We start from the raw sequence: 18,514 nt of genomic DNA on the forward strand, positions 1-18,514 counted from the left end.
CAACTTATCCAAGAGAACACCAACGTGTGAACCACACAGCTGCGTTCCAATCATGTTGAGGTCAACATACAGTCTGAACTGCAGAGAATACTGTCCATCTCAAACTATCAGTTGTAGTTTACTGAACATGTATCACTTTCTTCTGTAAGAAATTAAATTAAATCAAATCCAGACGTCAAGAATCTGCACTTAAAAAGTACTGGGACTAATGACAACATATATTTAGCTTCATGCTGCTTTTAGGGTCAACTTCATACCAATCCTTGATGGAAACTGCTGTGTCATAATGCTGACCTTGGCATTGCACATTTTGCCTCTGATTGGTTTTCTCTTGACCAATCAAACAGTTTCATTAAACGGGGCGGCACACCCAATTCTGCATATATACCAGGGGTGCAGATGAACCCCTTTCATCGACAGGATCACACAGCAACCATGATTTCTCTGGTCTTCGTTCTGCTCATTGGAGCCGCTTGTGAGTATAGTAATGATCATAGAATAAAGAACAGGACTGTGTAATGACACTAACATCACACATTTGTTTCTTTGACTTTATTAAGAAATATGTTGTTGTTGTTTTATCACAGTTCCTTGCTTTTCCATCTCAAAAGGTGAGGTAATATAGCTAAGAATGTGCCTGCTCTCCCTTTACAGTCGCCACGGAGGACGACAAGATCGTCGGAGGGTATGAGTGCAAGGCCTACTCCCAGCCCCACCAGGTGTCTCTGAACTCTGGGTACCACTTCTGTGGTGGCTCCTTGGTCAATGAGAACTGGGTTGTGTCTGCTGCTCACTGCTACCAGTCGTAAGTAGCATACCATGTGAACTACTAGCAACATGTTGAGTCAATAACACCTTGCAAGAATTTGTTAAAAATAACTTTTCCAAAACCAAAGGACACAGGTGAACTCCACATTCACATGAACTGTGAAAGTAAAAAACGTAAAAATGGAACTCTCTCTCTTTCAGCCGTGTGGAGGTGCGTCTGGGCGAGCACAACATCCAGGTGACTGAGGGTAGCGAGCAGTTCATCTCTTCATCCCGCGTGATCCGTCACCCCAACTACAGCTCCTACAACATCGACAATGACATCATGCTGATCAAGCTGAGCAAACCCGCCACCCTCAACACCTACGTGCAGCCTGTTGCTCTGCCCACCAGCTGTGCCCCCGCTGGCACCATGTGTACCGTCTCTGGATGGGGCAACACCATGAGTTCTAGTGAGTACAGAATCTGGGTCAAAGGTTGTGCCAGTTGATCATCTTCATGGTGACCGAGAGTGTTTACAGGCATAGAAAATGTAGACCTACTATTAACCTCTCTCGGGTATGTGGGACCATCGTCCCACCTAGTCAACAGCCAGTGGAATCGAGTGGCGCGATATTGAAAAACCTTTAAAATGCTATAACTTCAATTTCTCAAACATATGACTATTTTACACAGTTTTAAAGACAAGACTCTCGTTAATCTAACCACATTGTCCAATTTCAAAAAGGCTTTACAACGAAAGCAAAACATTAAATTATGTCTGGAGAGTACCCAGCCAGAAATAATCACACACCCATTTTTCAAGCTAGCTTATAATGTCACAAAAACCAAAACCACAGCTAAATGCAGCACTAACCTTTGATGATCTTCATCAGATGACAGTCCTAGGACATTATGTTATACAATACATGCATGTTTTGTTCAATCAAGTTCATATTTATATCAAAAACCAGCTTTTTCCATTAGCATGTGACGTTCAGAACTAGCAAACATACCGAAAACTTCCAGGGGAATTTACTAAATTACTCACGATAAACGTTCACAAAAAACATAACAATTATTTTAAGAATTATAGATACAGAACTCCTTTATGCAATCGCGGTGTCAGATTTTAAAATAGCTTTTCGGCAAAAGCACATTTTGCAATATTCTGAGTAGATAGCTCGCCATCACGGGCTAGCTCAGAATTACTATAAGAAAAATTGGATTACCTTTGTTGTTCTTCATCAGAATGCACTCCCAGGACTTCTACTTCAACCACAAATGTTGTTTTGGTTCAAAATAATCCATAGTTATGTTCAAATATCCTCTTTTTTGTCTGTGCGTTCAGGTCCCCATCCGAACGGTGACGCGCGGACGCATGTCGTGACAAAATATTTCAAAATATTCCATTACCGTACTTCGAAGCATGTCAAACGCTGTTTAAAATCAATTTTTATGCGATTTTTCTCGTAAAATAGAGATAATATTCCGACCGGGAGACGTTGTTTTCGTTCAAAGACTGAAAGAAGAAAATGGTGTCTTCACGTGCACGCGCACGCCCGTGTCATTGTTCTCAGATCGACCACTTTCCAAATGCGCTACTGTTTTTCAGCCAGGGACTGCAGAGTCATCATTCCCCGTTCTGGCGCCTTCTGAGAGCCTATGGGAGCCTTAGAAAATGTCATGTTACAGCAGAGATCCTCTGTTTTCGATAAAGAGGCTATAGAAGGCCAAGAAATGGTCAGAGAGGGCACTTGATGTATAGAATCTTCTCAGGTTTTGGCCTGCCATATGAGTTCTGTTATACTCACAGACACCATTCAAACAGTTTTAGAAACTTTAGGGTGTTTTCCAAATCAAACAAATATATGCATATTCTAGTTTCTGGGCAGGAGTAATAACCAGATTAAATCGGGTACGTTTTTTATCCGGACGTGAAAATACTGCCCCCTACCCAAGAGAGGTTAAAAACACTATGTCATTATATCTAACAATAACTCTCCTCCTTCTCCACCTTCTTCTACCTTCCTTCCTTCCTCCCTCCATTCCTCCCTCCATCCTTCTCTCTCTCTCTCTCTCTCTCTCTCTCTCTCTCTCTCTCCATTCTTCCATTTCTCTCGGTCTGCTTTTCCTCACAGCCGCTGACAAGAACAAGCTTCAGTGCCTGAACATCCCCATCCTGTCCTACAGCGACTGTAACAACTCCTACCCTGGCATGATCACCAACGCCATGTTCTGTGCTGGATACCTGGAGGGAGGCAAGGACTCTTGCCAGGTACTTACTACTCTGACCTCAGTTCAGTGGTACCAATGATGACTTTAAATTAACTTTTTCAATTGATTAGAAATTGATAATGAAATAACCAATTCATATCACTTGTCTCCCTTCTTTCTCTCTCTCTCCCTTCCTCTCTCTTGATCTCTCAATCTTTCTCTCTCTCGCTCTCTCTCTCTCTCAGGGTGACTCCGGTGGCCCCGTGGTGTGCAATGGTGAGCTCCAGGGTGTTGTGTCCTGGGGTTATGGCTGTGCCGAGCCCGGTAACCCCGGTGTCTACGCCAAGGTAAGACAGAAAAACTGTTTTCCTGTTGTGTTTGAGGAAAACATCAACATTCATACATCACTGTGACATCCCTTGTTTTCCTGAAAAAAGACACTGAGTCTATAAAACATTGATTGATGGTTCTCATGTTGCCTCCCATTGAGCGTGTCTACTAATGTCTCTCTTCTTCTCTTCCTCTAGGTTTGCATCTTCAATGACTGGCTGACCAGCACCATGGCCACCTACTAAATCTGATCCTAGCTTCGGTCCTCCAGCACGGTCCCACAACTCTACAACATCGTTTGCAGTTCAACATCCACCTTATGTGCTGGAGATTAAATACTAATGACAAATAAAGCATTTAAAATAATTTGAGTTACTGAGTCTATTTCCCAAGGTTAACTATAAAAATGAATATACCGTAGAAGGTACTTCTTACATGCAGGCAGCATAGAGCACATATTCATGAATGTAGTAGTGCAATATTTTGTTCTGTATGTCATCAAAGGAGTGTTGTTTACAAGTGGAATGTCTAAATTTGTGTCTGTTTATAAATCTGTAATTGTAACAGAGGGGGGGGATCTACCAGTCCCATTTATGTTTGGCTATCAAATATGTGGGAACATATCAAACAAAACTTGGGTTGCTGATTCTCTGGCTCTACAGAATACAGATTCTCTGACTGCACAGACTACTCTCTCTACAAATCATTAGGATTATGTTCATTCTTAATTTTGGTGAACTATCCCTTTAACCTTGTAAACTGTTAAGAGGAATTATTTCTCACTAGAAATATCTTTCTATTGGAAACGTCATAGACATGTTCATATTTTTCATAAATCCACAAGTGGCAACATTCGTTTTATGGGGCCATGCTTGCGTAAATGTCAGAGAGAAGTGATCACTTGATGCATAAAAAGTGTTACAACTATGTATTTTCCCCAACGCTCCGATAAATCAAAATTAACTATATTCAGTGTATACACATTTATATTTTTGCTACAGTATGCTATTGAACACATACTGTTGTGTATGTGTTCAATAGTGTAAGGCGCCGTTCAGGGGGTTCGAAGACTTGAACTTCAACTATAATGAAAGTTAAGACCAGACAGAGGCAGCATTCTATACATTGGGAGAATCTCAATTGAGATTCTGGTGTACATTGTGACATCACGGTTTCCCATGGTTACAGACATTCCAAAAACACAAAAAACGTAAAGAAATATAAAACATAGGCGAGTATAAAGTGGCCTATGGCATGTCTCTGGACGAAGCACTTAGGAGCCAAAAATGAGAATAATCTATGCAAAGTTGTGTGAGCAGACCCAGCTGCAAGTTTGTGGCTTATGGTATTATACTATAGAGAAATACCTAATCATGAGCTTAGTTCAACTGTCTTACCCAATCAGAACACAAATATACAGCCTTTTTACTCTATTGTTTGTAAACAGTGTAATTGTTAACACAAACAGTTTAGCTTCAAAACATGGTTATTTTGGTCTCATTGATGGTCATTCCTTGCATCCATAGATCTGTCTATACATTTGAGAGTGGCTACATTTCCCCAGCCCAATCCCTCCGAGCTGTTAAAACAAGTTCAAACAGTCTCAGTAGACTGAAATAATTTTAAATGCTTTATTCATCATACGATTTGCATCTCCAGTGAATAGGTGAATGGTGAACTGCAGATGATGTTGTAGAGTTGTGCGATAGTGCTGGGGGACTGAAGCCAGGATCAGATGTATTAGTTGGCCATGGTGCTGGTCAGCCAGTCGTTGAAGATGCACACCTAGAGGAAGAGAAGGAGAAGGGAGACATCAGTGGACACAGGGCCAAGTCACTGTAGACCTGAGATAAAGTTGGTATTATTGAAGTTAGAAACATGTAGTTGTGACATGGATGAACCAGCGATCTAATTTAAAGGAATGCTGTCACACAAACTACTTGATGCTTTGTCCCACAAACCTGGCAGCAGAAGCCTATATTCTTACCTTGGCGTAGACACCAGGGTTACCGGGCTCGGCACAGCCATAACCCCAGGACACAACACCCTGCACCTCAGTGTTGCACACCATGGGGCCACCGGAGTCACCCTGAGAGACAGAAAATGAGAGATCCCCCAGACAAACTTCTGCTGATGGCATGTCAGAAAGAGGAGGCTCTTGGTTGACATTATAAAGAAGTGTGTAGGCAATCACACATAATTGGAATGGCTACAATCTTTGAACAAAATAGTAATTTATATTTGCGTACTATTGTTTGTACAGATGAACCAGACTTGTGGAGGTCTACAATTTTTTTTCTGAGGTCTTGGCTGTTTTCTTTTGATTTTCCCATGATGCCAAGCAAAGAGGCACTGAGTACACCTCCAATTGACTCAAATAGTGTCAATTAGCCTATCAGAAGCTTCTAAAGCCATAACATAATTTTCTGGAATTTTCCAAGCTGTTTAAAGGCACAGTCAACTTAGTGTATGTCAATTTCTGACCCACTGGAATTGTGATACAGTGAGTTATAAGTGAAATAATCTGTCTGTAAACAATTGTTGGAAAAACTACTGAGAAAGAGAGAAGGATGGAGAGAGGGAGTAGTGTTCAGAAAGCATGATAGGAGGAAGATGACAGAAGACAGAGAGATGCAGAGTTTAGAGATATAGAAGATGGGCAAATGTGGAGCGTTAAGCTAGTGTCTAATTGCTAAATTGCCAGCGGTGCCACCTTGCATCTGGTCATATATTTGACACCTCTAATCTACAGAAATGTGTTGTCAAACAGGTTCAGATGAAAAGTTCTCATAAGGAAGACATTTATTCACCGCAGTAGGGAGTCAGCCTCAGTAAACAAGAAACTAGTTGGGCGAGATGCATAGCAAACTATCTTCGCTGATCACATTCAAACACAAGAATGGCAATAAAAATATAATCATACATGCAAAAAGTATACATTATAATTACAAAAATACTCTTCAGTAGGCCCACCCACTAGCGAATGTCTGGTTAGGACATACCCTTTGGGGGGAGGGGATTTTAGCTAATTATAATGTTTCTGTAATGGCTAAAAACCTAATGCTGCCCTAAAGTGAGATAAAGGTGTTACCAAAATAAAGTCCTACCCAAATGAGTATCAGTTGATAGGACATGCAGTGTTGTTTTACAATGTTCTGAACGGCATGTGACTGAGGCTTATACGTACAAGGAAAGAGGACTGAGAACTTTTTGACCTGAGGTGGTAGGTATCCTCCTTTCTGATTTACTTTTGAAACAGCATCCCTGAGATACAGTCAGAGAAAACAAATCTCACCACAACTTTTCTTTTTGATTGCAACAAGGTAAGACAACTCTATTTTCTGGCAATCCTCTATTGTTTGTGGACTTTCTATTGAATAGTTATTTTCAAAGAAACCATTAATGGTACGGCTGAAAACACATCATTGTTATTGCCAATACTTCAAGCTTAATATTTCACACTTTTGAAAGGTTAAAAGAGGCAGTCTGCAGTTCAAAGAATAGCAAAGCGGTCACACCGCCGCTGTTTTGGTGAAAATCTGAAGGATGGGGCTGGAGGAATGTAACCACTCTCAAACTCTTAGACAGAAACATGGAAGCAAGGACTGACCATCCATGATATCAAAACAATACTTTTAATGATGTTTTGAGGGTATACAGGGTTTGTTTACAATTATATTGTTCACGGACAATGGCGTTACACAGGCTTATATAAGGAGTTCTGATGGGGTACAACAGTTCATGAACTAAGCTGATGAGGCATATAAGTTATATTCTTTAAAAATCAATGGGAATATGAAGAGCTTATTTCCAAATGCTAAATCCACCAATTTTCCACATTTGTTCTTTTTCATCAGAAGTTACTGCTTATGGGTACCTTCATTTGTGTTTAAAATATTACTGTTCTCAGATGTTTAATTCATAGATCTTTGATGTGTATGAAAATGTATTTTTTGGGGGCAGAATGCTTTAATCCATTGTTTAGCTAGAATGGAATGTTCGTATCCTGTATATTTGACTGTGATATGTGGTTGGCTCACCTTAAGATGAATGCACTAACTGTAAGTCGCTCTCAATAAATGACTAAAATGTAAAATGTAAAATGTAAATGTTTTACGTACAGATCTCATATTACTGTATTGAATTGTTTAAAAAAAAATAAAAAATATTGATGTCACAAATGTAAAATGTGTACAGTTCTATTTCTCTGAGAGTGAAGTGGGTATATAGCATCTTGCAAAAAAACATGATTATTTGTCTCTCTGAAATGAAACCATCAAGTGATAGATTTTAAACAAATACACTACATGACCAGAAGTATTTGGACACCTTCTCTCCTTCCAAAATCATGGGCATTAATATGGAGTTGGTCCGCCCTTTGCTGCTATAACAGCCTCCACTCTTCTGGGAAGGCCTCCCACTAGATATTGGAAGGAACATTGTTGCGGGGACTTGCTTACATTCAGCCACAAGCGCATTGATGTTGGGCGATTAGGTCTGGCTCGCAGTCGTCGTTTCAATTCATCCCAAAGGTGTTTGATGGGGTTGAGGTCAGGGCTTTGTACAGGCCAGTCAAGATCTTTCACACCAATCTCGACAAAACATTTCTGTATGGAACTTGCTTCGTGCACGGGGGCGTTGTCATGCGTAAAAAGGAAAGGGCCTTCCCCAAACCTTTGCCACAAAGTTGGAAGCATAGAATCGTCTACAATGTCATTGTATGCAGACCATTATTCCTCCACCAAATTTTACAGTTGGCACTATGCATTTGGGCAGGTAGCATTCTCTTGGAATCTGCCGAACCCAGATTCATCCGTCGGACTGCCAGATAGTGATTCATCACTCCAGAGAATGCATTTTCACTGTTCCAGAGTCCAATTGCAGCAAGCTTTACACCACTCCGCTTGGCATTGCGCATGATGATCTTGGGCTTGTGTGTGGCTGCTCGGCCATGGAAAGCCATTTCATGAAGCTCTTGACGAACAGGTATTTTGCTGATGTTGCTTCCAGAGGCAATTTGGAACTCGGTAATGAGTGTTGCAACCGAGGACAGACGATTTTTGCTCGTTACGCGCTTCAGCACTCTGCGGTCCCATTCTGCGCTTGTGTGGTCTACCACTTCGCGGCTGAGCGGTTGTTGCTCCTAGACTTTCCACTTCACAATAACAGCACTTATAGTTGACTGGGGCAAATTTCACTTGTTGGAAAGATGGCATACTATGACGGTGCCACATTGAAAGTCACTGAGCTCTTCAGTAAGGCCATTCTACTGCCAATATTTGTCTTTGGAGATTGCATAGACAAACAGCAACGGATGTGGGTGAAATAACCGAATCCAATAATTTGAAGGGGTGTCCACATACTTTTGTTTATACATGTCTGTCATTTAACATTTAACAGCCCCATGCCATTCCAAACTCTCCACCATGGCTAAGACCAAAGAGCTCTCCAAGGATGTCAGGGACAAGATTGTAGACCTACACAAGGCTGGAATGGGCTACAAGACCATCGGCAAGCAGCTTGGTGAGAAGGTGACAACAGTTGGTGCGATTATTCGCAAATGGAAGAAACACAAAAGAACTGTCAATCTCCCTCGGCCTGGGGCTCCATGCAAGATCTCACCTCGTGGAGTTGCAATGACCATGAGAACGGTGAGGAATCAGCCCAGAACTACACGGGAGGATCTTGTCAATGATCTCAAGGCAGCTGGGACCATAGTCACCAAGAAAACAATTGGTAACACACTACGCAATGAAGGACTGAAATCCTGCAGCGCCCGCAAGGTCCCCCTGCTCAAGAAAGCACATATACATGCCCGTCTGAAGTTTGCCAATGAACATCTGAATGATTCAGAGGACAACTGGGTGAAAGTGTTGTGGTCAGATGAGACCAAAATGGAGCTCTTTGGCATCAACTCAACTCGCCGTGTTTGGAGGAGGAGGATTGCTGCCTATGACCCCAAGAATACCATCCCCACCATCAAACATGGAGGTGGAAACACTATGCTTTGGGGATGTTTTTCTGCTAAGGGAACAGGACAACTTCACCGCATCAAAGGGACGATGGACGGGGCCATGTACCGTCAAATCTTGGGTGAGAACCTCCTTCCCTCAGCCAGGGCATTGAAAATGGGTCGTGTATGGGTATTCCAGCATGACAATGACCCAAAACACACAGCCAAGGCAACAAAGCAGTGGCTCAAGAAGAAGCACATTAAGGTCCTGGAGTGGCCTAGCCAGTCTCCAGACCTTAATCCCATAGAAAATCTGTGGAGTTGCCAAACGTCAGCCTCAAAACCTTAATGACTTGGAGAAGATCTGCAAAGAGGAGTGGGACAAAATCCCTCCTGAGATGTGTGCAAACCTGGTGGCCAACTACCAGAAACGTCTGCGTTTTTCTGGATTTTTTTGTTGTTATTCTGTCTCTCACTGTTCAAATAAACCTACCATTAAAATTATAGACTGATAATTTCTTTGTCAGTGGGCAAACGTACAAAATCAGCAGGGGATCAAATCATTTTTTCCCCTCACTGTACTACTTAAAGGCCTAGTGCAGTCAAACACGTGACTTTCCTGTGTTTTATATATATTTTCACACGAGGTTGGAATAATACTGTGAGATTGTGAAAAGTATGATAATTCACTTTTAGTGTAAGAGATGTTTGAAAAGACCACCTGAAATTTCAGCCTACTTTGGTGGCATGGATTTTTGTGGTAAATTAATTAATAGACCAATATGAAAGACACTTCCAAACCCCCTATTATTATTTATTTTTTTATAGAGCCAATAATATCACATTTTTAGTTTCCCCCTGCCCACTCAGACCACTCTCACATAGTCCTAACAAAACTATTGCTTGATACATTTCTGTTCTTTGCTAGGAAGCTATTTTTGTTTTTTCTTGACCATTTTAATTGAGAACAATCACAGTAAGGTACTTAATTGTTACCCAGAAGTGATTTGATACTGAGATAAAAACAGCTGCATTAGACCTTTAAATACATAACAAAATATGTGCACATGACACTAAGTTGCTTGATTAAATGATTTTGATACTATTTATGCTTTTTAAACTATAAATACATTTGTTTGAAATCCAATGTGTTTCATATGCCATATGCTTACAATGGTGAATAAAGGAACCAGCTACTGCTCTCAGCTCTATACTAAACACCCATTAACTTTCATTAGCTGACAGCAGCAGCCTGTCCCCGATTTTGGCCCTGAAATCTTATTTTTGTGTGCTGTAATGAAAATATTATTTTATTAGTGAGGTGTGTGAATGACATACTGCCTCAGGAAAACTGGCAGACAATAAACGGGCAGACAATAACTCAGTGGCTTCCAATAGTGTAGTATTGGATGGTGCCTGTAATAGCACCTCTTTTTTCCAGGCCAGGATCTGATCACGCTTTGTCCGCAATGTACGTTTTAAAGACATTGTTCCAGCTTTCGGGAATATCTAACCATGATAAATTAGAATGTAATTACAGTCAGGTCTGTTGGTCACAGCCATTCACAAACAATACAATATGTCGGTCTTGTTCTACCTCGTTCACAGGGCCTACCCACTGGGCACACACTGGTTGAATCAATGTTGTTTCCACGTCATTTCAACTTCTTTAGCATACTGGTTATTGTTTGGAATTTCGGATGACTGATGTGCCCAAAGTAAACTGCCTGTTACTCAGGCCCAGAAGCTAGGATATGCATAAAATTGGTTGCATTGGATAGGAAACACTCTGAAGTTTCTAACATTATTTTAACAATGTCTGTGAGTATAATAGAACTGATATGGCAGGTGAAAACCCGAGGAAAATCAGTCCAGAATTACTTGTTTTTGAAGTCACAGGCATTTTCAATGCTAGCCTGTGGGATATACAAAATAATTCCTCCCAGATTGCAGTTCCTATGGCTTCCACTAGATGTCAACAGTCTTTAGAAAGGGTTTCAGGCTATAAAAAAAATGAGCAAGTAGTTGTAGTTTTTCCAAGGTGTCTCTCATTAGAAAAGTAGTCTTGTTGGCGTGTGAATGAGGTGCGCGTGCTCTTCGTTATTTATCTTCCCTATTGAACATACTATTCTCTGTCTCAAATATTATCATTTATTTAGATATTAGAGTACCTGAGGATTAATTAGAAACATTGTTTGACTTGTTTGGACAAACTTTACCGGTAACTTTTTGGATTTGTTTGTATGCATGTTGAACAAGTGGATTACTGATATCATTGGCGCCAACTAAACATACTTTTTTGGATATAAAGAAGGACTTTATCGAACAAAACAACCATTCATTGTGTAGCTGGGACCCTTGGGATTGCAATCAGAGGAAGATCTTCAAAGGTAAGGGATTTATTTAATCGCTATTTGTGATTTTGTGACGCCTGTGCTGGTTGAAAAAGTATTTTGATATGGGGCGCTGTTCTCAGATAATCGCATGGTATGCTTTCGCCGTAAAGCCTTTTTGAAATCTGACAACGCAGTTGGATTAACAAGAAGTTAAGCTTTTAAATGATGTATGACACTTGTATTTTCATGAATGTTTAATATTACGATTTCACCAGATGTTGTCGTAGGTGTCCCGCTAGCGGTTCATGCGCCCTAACAGGGTAACCACTTCCTTCTAAGTGTTTGTATACAGCATCAGATCAATGACAACAAAATACAGTACCTATAAAAATTCAGACATTATGACTATCACAAATGTATTATATTTTTTTTTATAGAAAAATGGCAGGTAAAATCATATTCTCATTTTCAAACTTGATTGTGAACATATCTAGACAGCACAACAAATATAAGAAGGCTTATTCATTCAGATTTGATGGAATGGTTCTTCATTACATTTGATATCATCACATAGTCATACTTTTATTCTACTTTTATAATGTACTAGATCTTATAAACGATTCCAGCTTTCAATCCCTATTTAATTTAGTTATTGTGACTGACTAGGTTCGAACCAGGTCTCTGGCATGTCACAAGACTGTGTTAGCCCACTTAGCTAAAGCCTAAATTGTGTTATTTTTGTGACATTCTTTTCTAACACGGACTGTGATCATCATAGAGGGGAAAAGAAAGAAAATCCATGCTCCAGAGAGCCTTAGCTTAATAGCTTATAGCCAAAGCAGTTCAAACACTAGAGCCAAATTCATAGGAACATTTTTTAATTCAATATGCCACATTGGCTTCAGAAACTGCCAGAAGCTTCTGCCACAGAGAACCTTTGATTCTATCTGTTCTCCTCTGCCTTTCCTAGCTGGCAAAGTACCAGGATGTTGTCTCTGGTTATGAATCTAAATTTAGAGAACTGAATTTGAAAACTGATCCTGAATGCATCTGAGAAGTTGAACATATGAAACTTTGATTAACTTGAAATTATAGTTTGTAAACCTGATACACAGACAATGAATGCAATATTTACCATATTGAAACTGAATATATAAATATTGAACTTGATTATTCAATTAAACTGAAAATGTAATTGTAAAACTGAATGTGATATTCATTCAATTAAGTTTCAAATCATGAAATACAAGTTCGATGAATAAATGAAATGATTCAATTTTGGATTAAACATTCAAAAATATTACATTCACATTCAATATCCTAATACAGATTCTAAATAATAGAATTAAAATACAATTTCTGTTGACACTGAAACTTAACTTCAGTCACTAGATCTGTCTTGAAGACATAATGCATGAAATATTAACTGTAGTATGTGAAAACTCACTACTGTAGGTCACTTTTCAATCTCTACTTGTATTATATGCCATTAGTTGACATAGTATATTCTGTATATTTCTTCAATATATTTGATGTTTTGTTACCTTTTACAACTTTTTATTGGTATAGTATTTGCATTTGTATCTTTACATACTATTGCCCTTTGCTATATTTTACAATTTTTTCAAGCTTTTTTTACATTGCACTTTTGAGAAAGCTTGCTAGTAAGCATTTCATTGCACCGTTTACACTGTAATCGCACTTTGTAACACAATAAAATGGGAAGAAATCCAAGGGGTCTGAATACTTTAGCAAGGCGCTGTATGTTCAAAACAACATTTTTGGGGAATACAAGAAGTATTGAGATGAAAATGTGATAATATTACATTGTTTTGTATTGTATTGTATTACACCCTCTAAACTTATTCTAGGCTGAGACCATTGCATAATTTCTAGGCTAAGAACCTAACAGCTAGCATTCAGACCTCTCTATATGACTGTACATATATACTCTCTGTTACTTTTTAGACTTATGGGTACTCTACTCTCCCGCATAGAGTTGGACAGCTAGCGGTTTGTTTGATGAATGAACATCCCCTGATCAATCCATCCCTGCATAGTCTCTCTAGACAGATGGGTTGCCTCCCACAATGTATCAATGTTGCAGCCGGGCCCAGCTCCACGAGGGGGCTAAAGGGGTCGCAGCCCCCTCAGTTTTAGTTTTATGTCCCTATATAAAAATAGCCCAAAAATGACAGGTTGGTGGCCAAAGAATCTGTATCGCCACTGCGCTGTTTCAGCACAGGGACCTGTCTCTTCTTGGTCAAAAGGATTTTTTACACTTTGATGTTTATTGTGCTATAGCGTGATATAAGCAGAATTCAATATAACTCCAATGCAAGAACCCAAATGATGCCCCTGGGTATAGCTAGGTATCAGTATGTTTCATCATAGAAATACCCTGGGTGTACAAAACATTAGGAACACATGCTCTATCCATGACATAGACTGACCAGGTGAATCCAGGTGAAAGGTATGATCCCTTATTGATGTCACTTTAATAAGTGTATATGAAGGGGAGGAGACAGGTTAAAGATTGATTTTTAAGCCTTGAGACATGGATTGTGTATGTGTGTATAACAGTGTAGGTTCCGTCCCTCTCTTCGCCCCAACCTGGGCTCGAACCAGGGACCCTTGCACACATCAACAACTGACACCCCACGAAGCATCGTTACCCATCGCGCCACAAAAGCCACGGCCCTTGCAACGCAAGGGGAAACCCTACTTCAAGTCTCAGAGCGAGTGACGTCACTGATTGAAATGCTATTAGCGCGCACCACCGCTAACTAACTAGCCATTTCACATCGGTTACATGTGCCATTCAGAAGGTGAATGGGCAAGACAAAAGTTTTAAGAGCATTTGAATTGGGTATGGTAGTAGGTGTAGGCACACCGGTTTGAGTGTGTCAAAAACTGCAACTCTGCTGGGATTTTCACGCTCAACAGTTTTCTGTGTGTATCAAGAATGGTCCACCACCCAAAGGACATCCAGCCAACGTGACACAACTGTGGGAAGCATTGGAGTCGACATGGGCCAGCATCCCTGTGGAATGCTTTCGACACCTTGTAGAGTCCATGCCCTGACGAATTGAGTCTGTTCTGAGGCCAAAAGGGGTTGCAACTCAATATTAGGAAAGTGTTCCTAATGTTCTGTACACTCATTGTAGATGATGGTTATTATGGTTTTCTTGGTAGCCTATTGGTTTTCGTTGCTGTAAATGGAACTGTACGTATTGGAAACGTGTTTATGGTAGGCTGGCATTGCTTAATTTGCATTATTTTGGTAAGACTGCTGTGTGTACGGCTGCATTCACATAGAATGTTTGTTATAGGTGAATTGTCCTATCTATCTTGTAGCAAAAACAGCTTAGGTGTAGGGCACTGTCCATTGTGATGATACAGCACAGCAGATATAGGCTACAGATTTTAAAAGCATTCAATGATCTTGGAGTTTTAACTTCATGTTTTTTGTGGTGTAGTGTAATTACATAACCAGAATTAAATACAATTCTAATTCAAGAACCCCCAGAAAGTTTCCCGCCACGGCGATTTCAATTGCCCCCATAGTCACTTTATCCTGTCGCGAGGTCTAGGTTCCAACATACACGTCTGTAAGTAGACAACATCAGTTTGTCATTGATGAAAGGGTAGAGTCAGGACAACTGGCTTTCTTACATCACTGCCTTATCCTCTTGTTGCAATGCATGTATATTACATACATGTATAGTTCTGCATGTGATGGATGTTTGTGTGTTATTAATGTAATTACTTTTCTCAATTTAATACATTTTCTTGGTTTTCAGGAGCAAGATGTCTGATGAAAACTTCCATGAAGATCCTGACATCATCAATGAAATTAAGAACTATGACAAGTTTACCTAAGCAGAGAATGCAGCCAAGGCGAAGGAGGACCTGGATCTCCTGGAGAATGTGACCCTTAACATTGCTGTGACAGGGGAAAGTGGGTCAGGAAAGTCCACTTTCGTTAATGCCTTACTTGGACTCAGGGATGGGGACAAGGGAGCACCAGAAACCGGAGTGATGGAGACCACCATGAAGGCCATCAGATACTCCCACCCCACCATGCCTAACATGATAATCTGGGACCTGCCTGGTATTAGCACCCCATACATTAAAGCAAAAAAGTACCTGAAGGAGGTCAAGTTTGAAACCTATGACTTCTTCATCATCATCGGCACAGTGAAGTTCAAAGAGATTGACATCATGCTGGCCACAGAGATCCAGAAGATGAAGAAGATGTTTTACTTCATCCGGTCGAAGATCGACAACGACATCCGAGCCGAGGCATGGAAGAAGAACTACAGGGAGGAAGATCTGCTCTCCAAGATCAGACAGAATTGGGAGGAGAACTTGAAGACCGTAGGGAGCCCAAAGTCTTCCTCATCTCCACCTTTGAGCTGGGGAAGTATGATTTCCAGCAGCAGATTGACTCTCTCTCGAAAAACCTCCCAGAGCACAAGTGGTCTGCCTTGATCCAGTCTCTGCTGGTTTGCTCCAAAGTCATGATTGAAAAGAAGAGGAAGGAGCTTTTCAAAACTGCCTGTGATGCTGCTGCTGCTGCCTCAACCACAGCACCCGTACCCATCCCTGGCTTCTCAGTGGGCTGTGAGATTGGTATTATGCAGGCCTTCCTCTTCAGGGCCTTTATAGCCTTTGGACTAGATGAGAAATCCCTACAGAGACTCTCAGAACGTGTCAATAAGCCAGTGGGTGATCTGAGCTCAGTGATGAAGTCTCGCTTCGCTGGGGGAGTCGATGAGAAGGTGGTGGCTGGAATGCTGAGTACAACAGCCATGGTGGCAGCCAAGACCATTGAGGTTGTGTTGACTAGCATACCTGCCATTGGTAGTATTGGATCAGTGGGGATTGCCTTTGCCACTACATTACACCTTCTGGACAAGGGATTAAAAGAGATGGCGGAGGAAACTAAAGCAGTGCTCATGGTGGCAGGTGTAGAATGATGTAAAATTATCAAACTGAAAACACCCTGTTCATCATGGTGGATACTATAATGGCTGCAGATACATATCCTACAGGTCAAATGTCAATGTCAAATGTCTAACCACTTTTGTTACCATGACAACAAAGAGTCAGGAACCAAAGGTTTGAGTTTGTTAACTTAGTTATAGCGTTGTTATTAGAATTAGCATCATTATTAGCATTAGCATTTTGTTAGCTATAACATTGTTGTTAGCATTAGCATTGTAATTAGTTGCAGCATAGTTATTAGCTATGGTGTTGTTATTAGCATTTGTATCATTATTAACATTAGCATTGTTGAGTGTCAAACAATGGATGCTATACATATATGTGTTACCAAATCTGTGTTAGCATTTTGATTTATCGTTGTGCCATATTTTTTTCCCTGCTCTGCACTCTTTACAGTTGTCACTATTTGATTGTACAAGTAACTAGCAGGTGAATGCTTGGGAAATGTAAAATCATCTATTAAAAAAAAATATGTGAGTTTATATTGAAGTAATGACATCCCTTTTTATTTGAGATATTTTGTATTGTATCTTCATATCCAAGATGGCGTAGCAATCAGACGTCTTTTGTCCTCGTCTTGTTGTGTCCCGTGTATATATATATATATATATCTCTCTTTTTATATATCTTTTTCTTCGCATATCTTTTTATATTTTTTTCTAAAACTCAACTTCAAAGCACTCTCCTGCAACCCGCCTCACCCAGTGTGGTGCAGATGTTTTTTTCGAAAGTATTATTCACCTCGAATCCGAAATCCCCCAACAGAAGCTAGCCAACTCACTAGCTACTAGCTAGTAGTCAGCAGCTAACCTTTAGCTTGGAAAACTCTCGCCAATCTGTACAACGCGACTCAAACCAGAGCATACCGGACCTATTTTCTCTCCATATCCCCGGATTCCTACCGCAAGCTCTGGACATTTTCACCTGGATCTTCGCAGCTAGCTAGCTGCTATCCGAGTACTGGCTAACATTGGTCCTGGAGCAAGCACCAATTAGCCTGAAGCTAGCCCATGCTAGGCCCTTTCTCCCAGTTAGCTAAAGAGGCCCATCAGCCACTCCTGGGCTACAATACCCGGACCCCTTCTACTGCCTGTACGGGGCACGGAACCCCGCCGATCCTTCACAACTGGACTAAGACGAAATCTGCTCGAGGGGGTACTCAACTGGCCTCTACATCGCGACCACCCCTGAATGCCCGCTATCCGTGGCCCGCATATTGGACTGTTAGCTGTATAGATCCAACGGCCAATTTCTTGGCCCACTATACCTATTTTGCCAGTTGGACTTGGACCCCTCTGCTACTCGGAACCCTACTAATCCATCACGACTGGTCTACCGACGTAACCGCACGCGGAGGCCAAAACAGACTTTCCTCCATCAAGACATCCCTCTAAGGCCCTTCTGCTAGCTTGCTAGCCCCGGTCAGCTAGCTAGCTAGCCTCGGTCTGCTAGCTGTCTGAATCGCCGTGTCTCCAGTCAGCCCAACCACTCACTGGACCCCTATTTGATCACCCGGCTACGCATGCCTCTCCCTAATATCAATATGCCTTGTCCATTACTGTCCTGGTTAGTGATTATTGTCTTATTTCACTGTAGAGCCTCTAGCCCTGCTCAATATGCCTCAACATCACCTGGTTTAAACGTCTCTAAAGACAATATCTCTCTCATCATTACTCAATGCCTAGGTTTTTTCCTCCAATGTACTCACATCCTACCATACCTCTATCTGTACATTATACCTTGAATCTATTCTCTTACGCCCATTAACCTGCTCCTTTTACTCTCTGCTCTGAACGCACTAAACAACCAGTCCTGATAGCCTTTACCCATACCCTCATCCTACTCCTCCTCTGTTCCTCTGGTGATGTAGAGGTTAATCCAGGCCCTGCAGTGCCTAGCTCCACTCCTACTCCCCAGGTGC

General features: G+C 41.0%; 1 protein-coding gene and 1 pseudogene across 1 annotated transcript; both read left to right on the forward strand.

The window, feature by feature from the left end:
- Window positions 1-365: 365 nt before the first annotated feature.
- On the forward strand, window positions 366-3,660 carry trp-ii (trypsin II). The gene is made up of 6 exons (XM_014155449.2): window positions 366-475; window positions 655-805; window positions 970-1,220; window positions 2,889-3,025; window positions 3,210-3,311; window positions 3,492-3,660. Exons 1-6 carry the CDS (start codon window positions 400-402, stop codon window positions 3,537-3,539), a joined length of 765 nt encoding a protein of 254 aa, XP_014010924.1. The 5' UTR covers window positions 366-399; the 3' UTR covers window positions 3,540-3,660.
- An 8,364-nt stretch (window positions 3,661-12,024) lies between these two features.
- LOC106577349 (interferon-inducible GTPase 5-like) lies at window positions 12,025-16,565 on the forward strand (annotated as a pseudogene).
- Window positions 16,566-18,514: the final 1,949 nt, after the last annotated feature.

The sequence above is a fragment of the Salmo salar genome, chromosome ssa02 (assembly GCF_905237065.1).
Source record: "Salmo salar chromosome ssa02, Ssal_v3.1, whole genome shotgun sequence".
Lineage (NCBI taxonomy): Eukaryota > Metazoa > Chordata > Actinopteri > Salmoniformes > Salmonidae > Salmo > Salmo salar.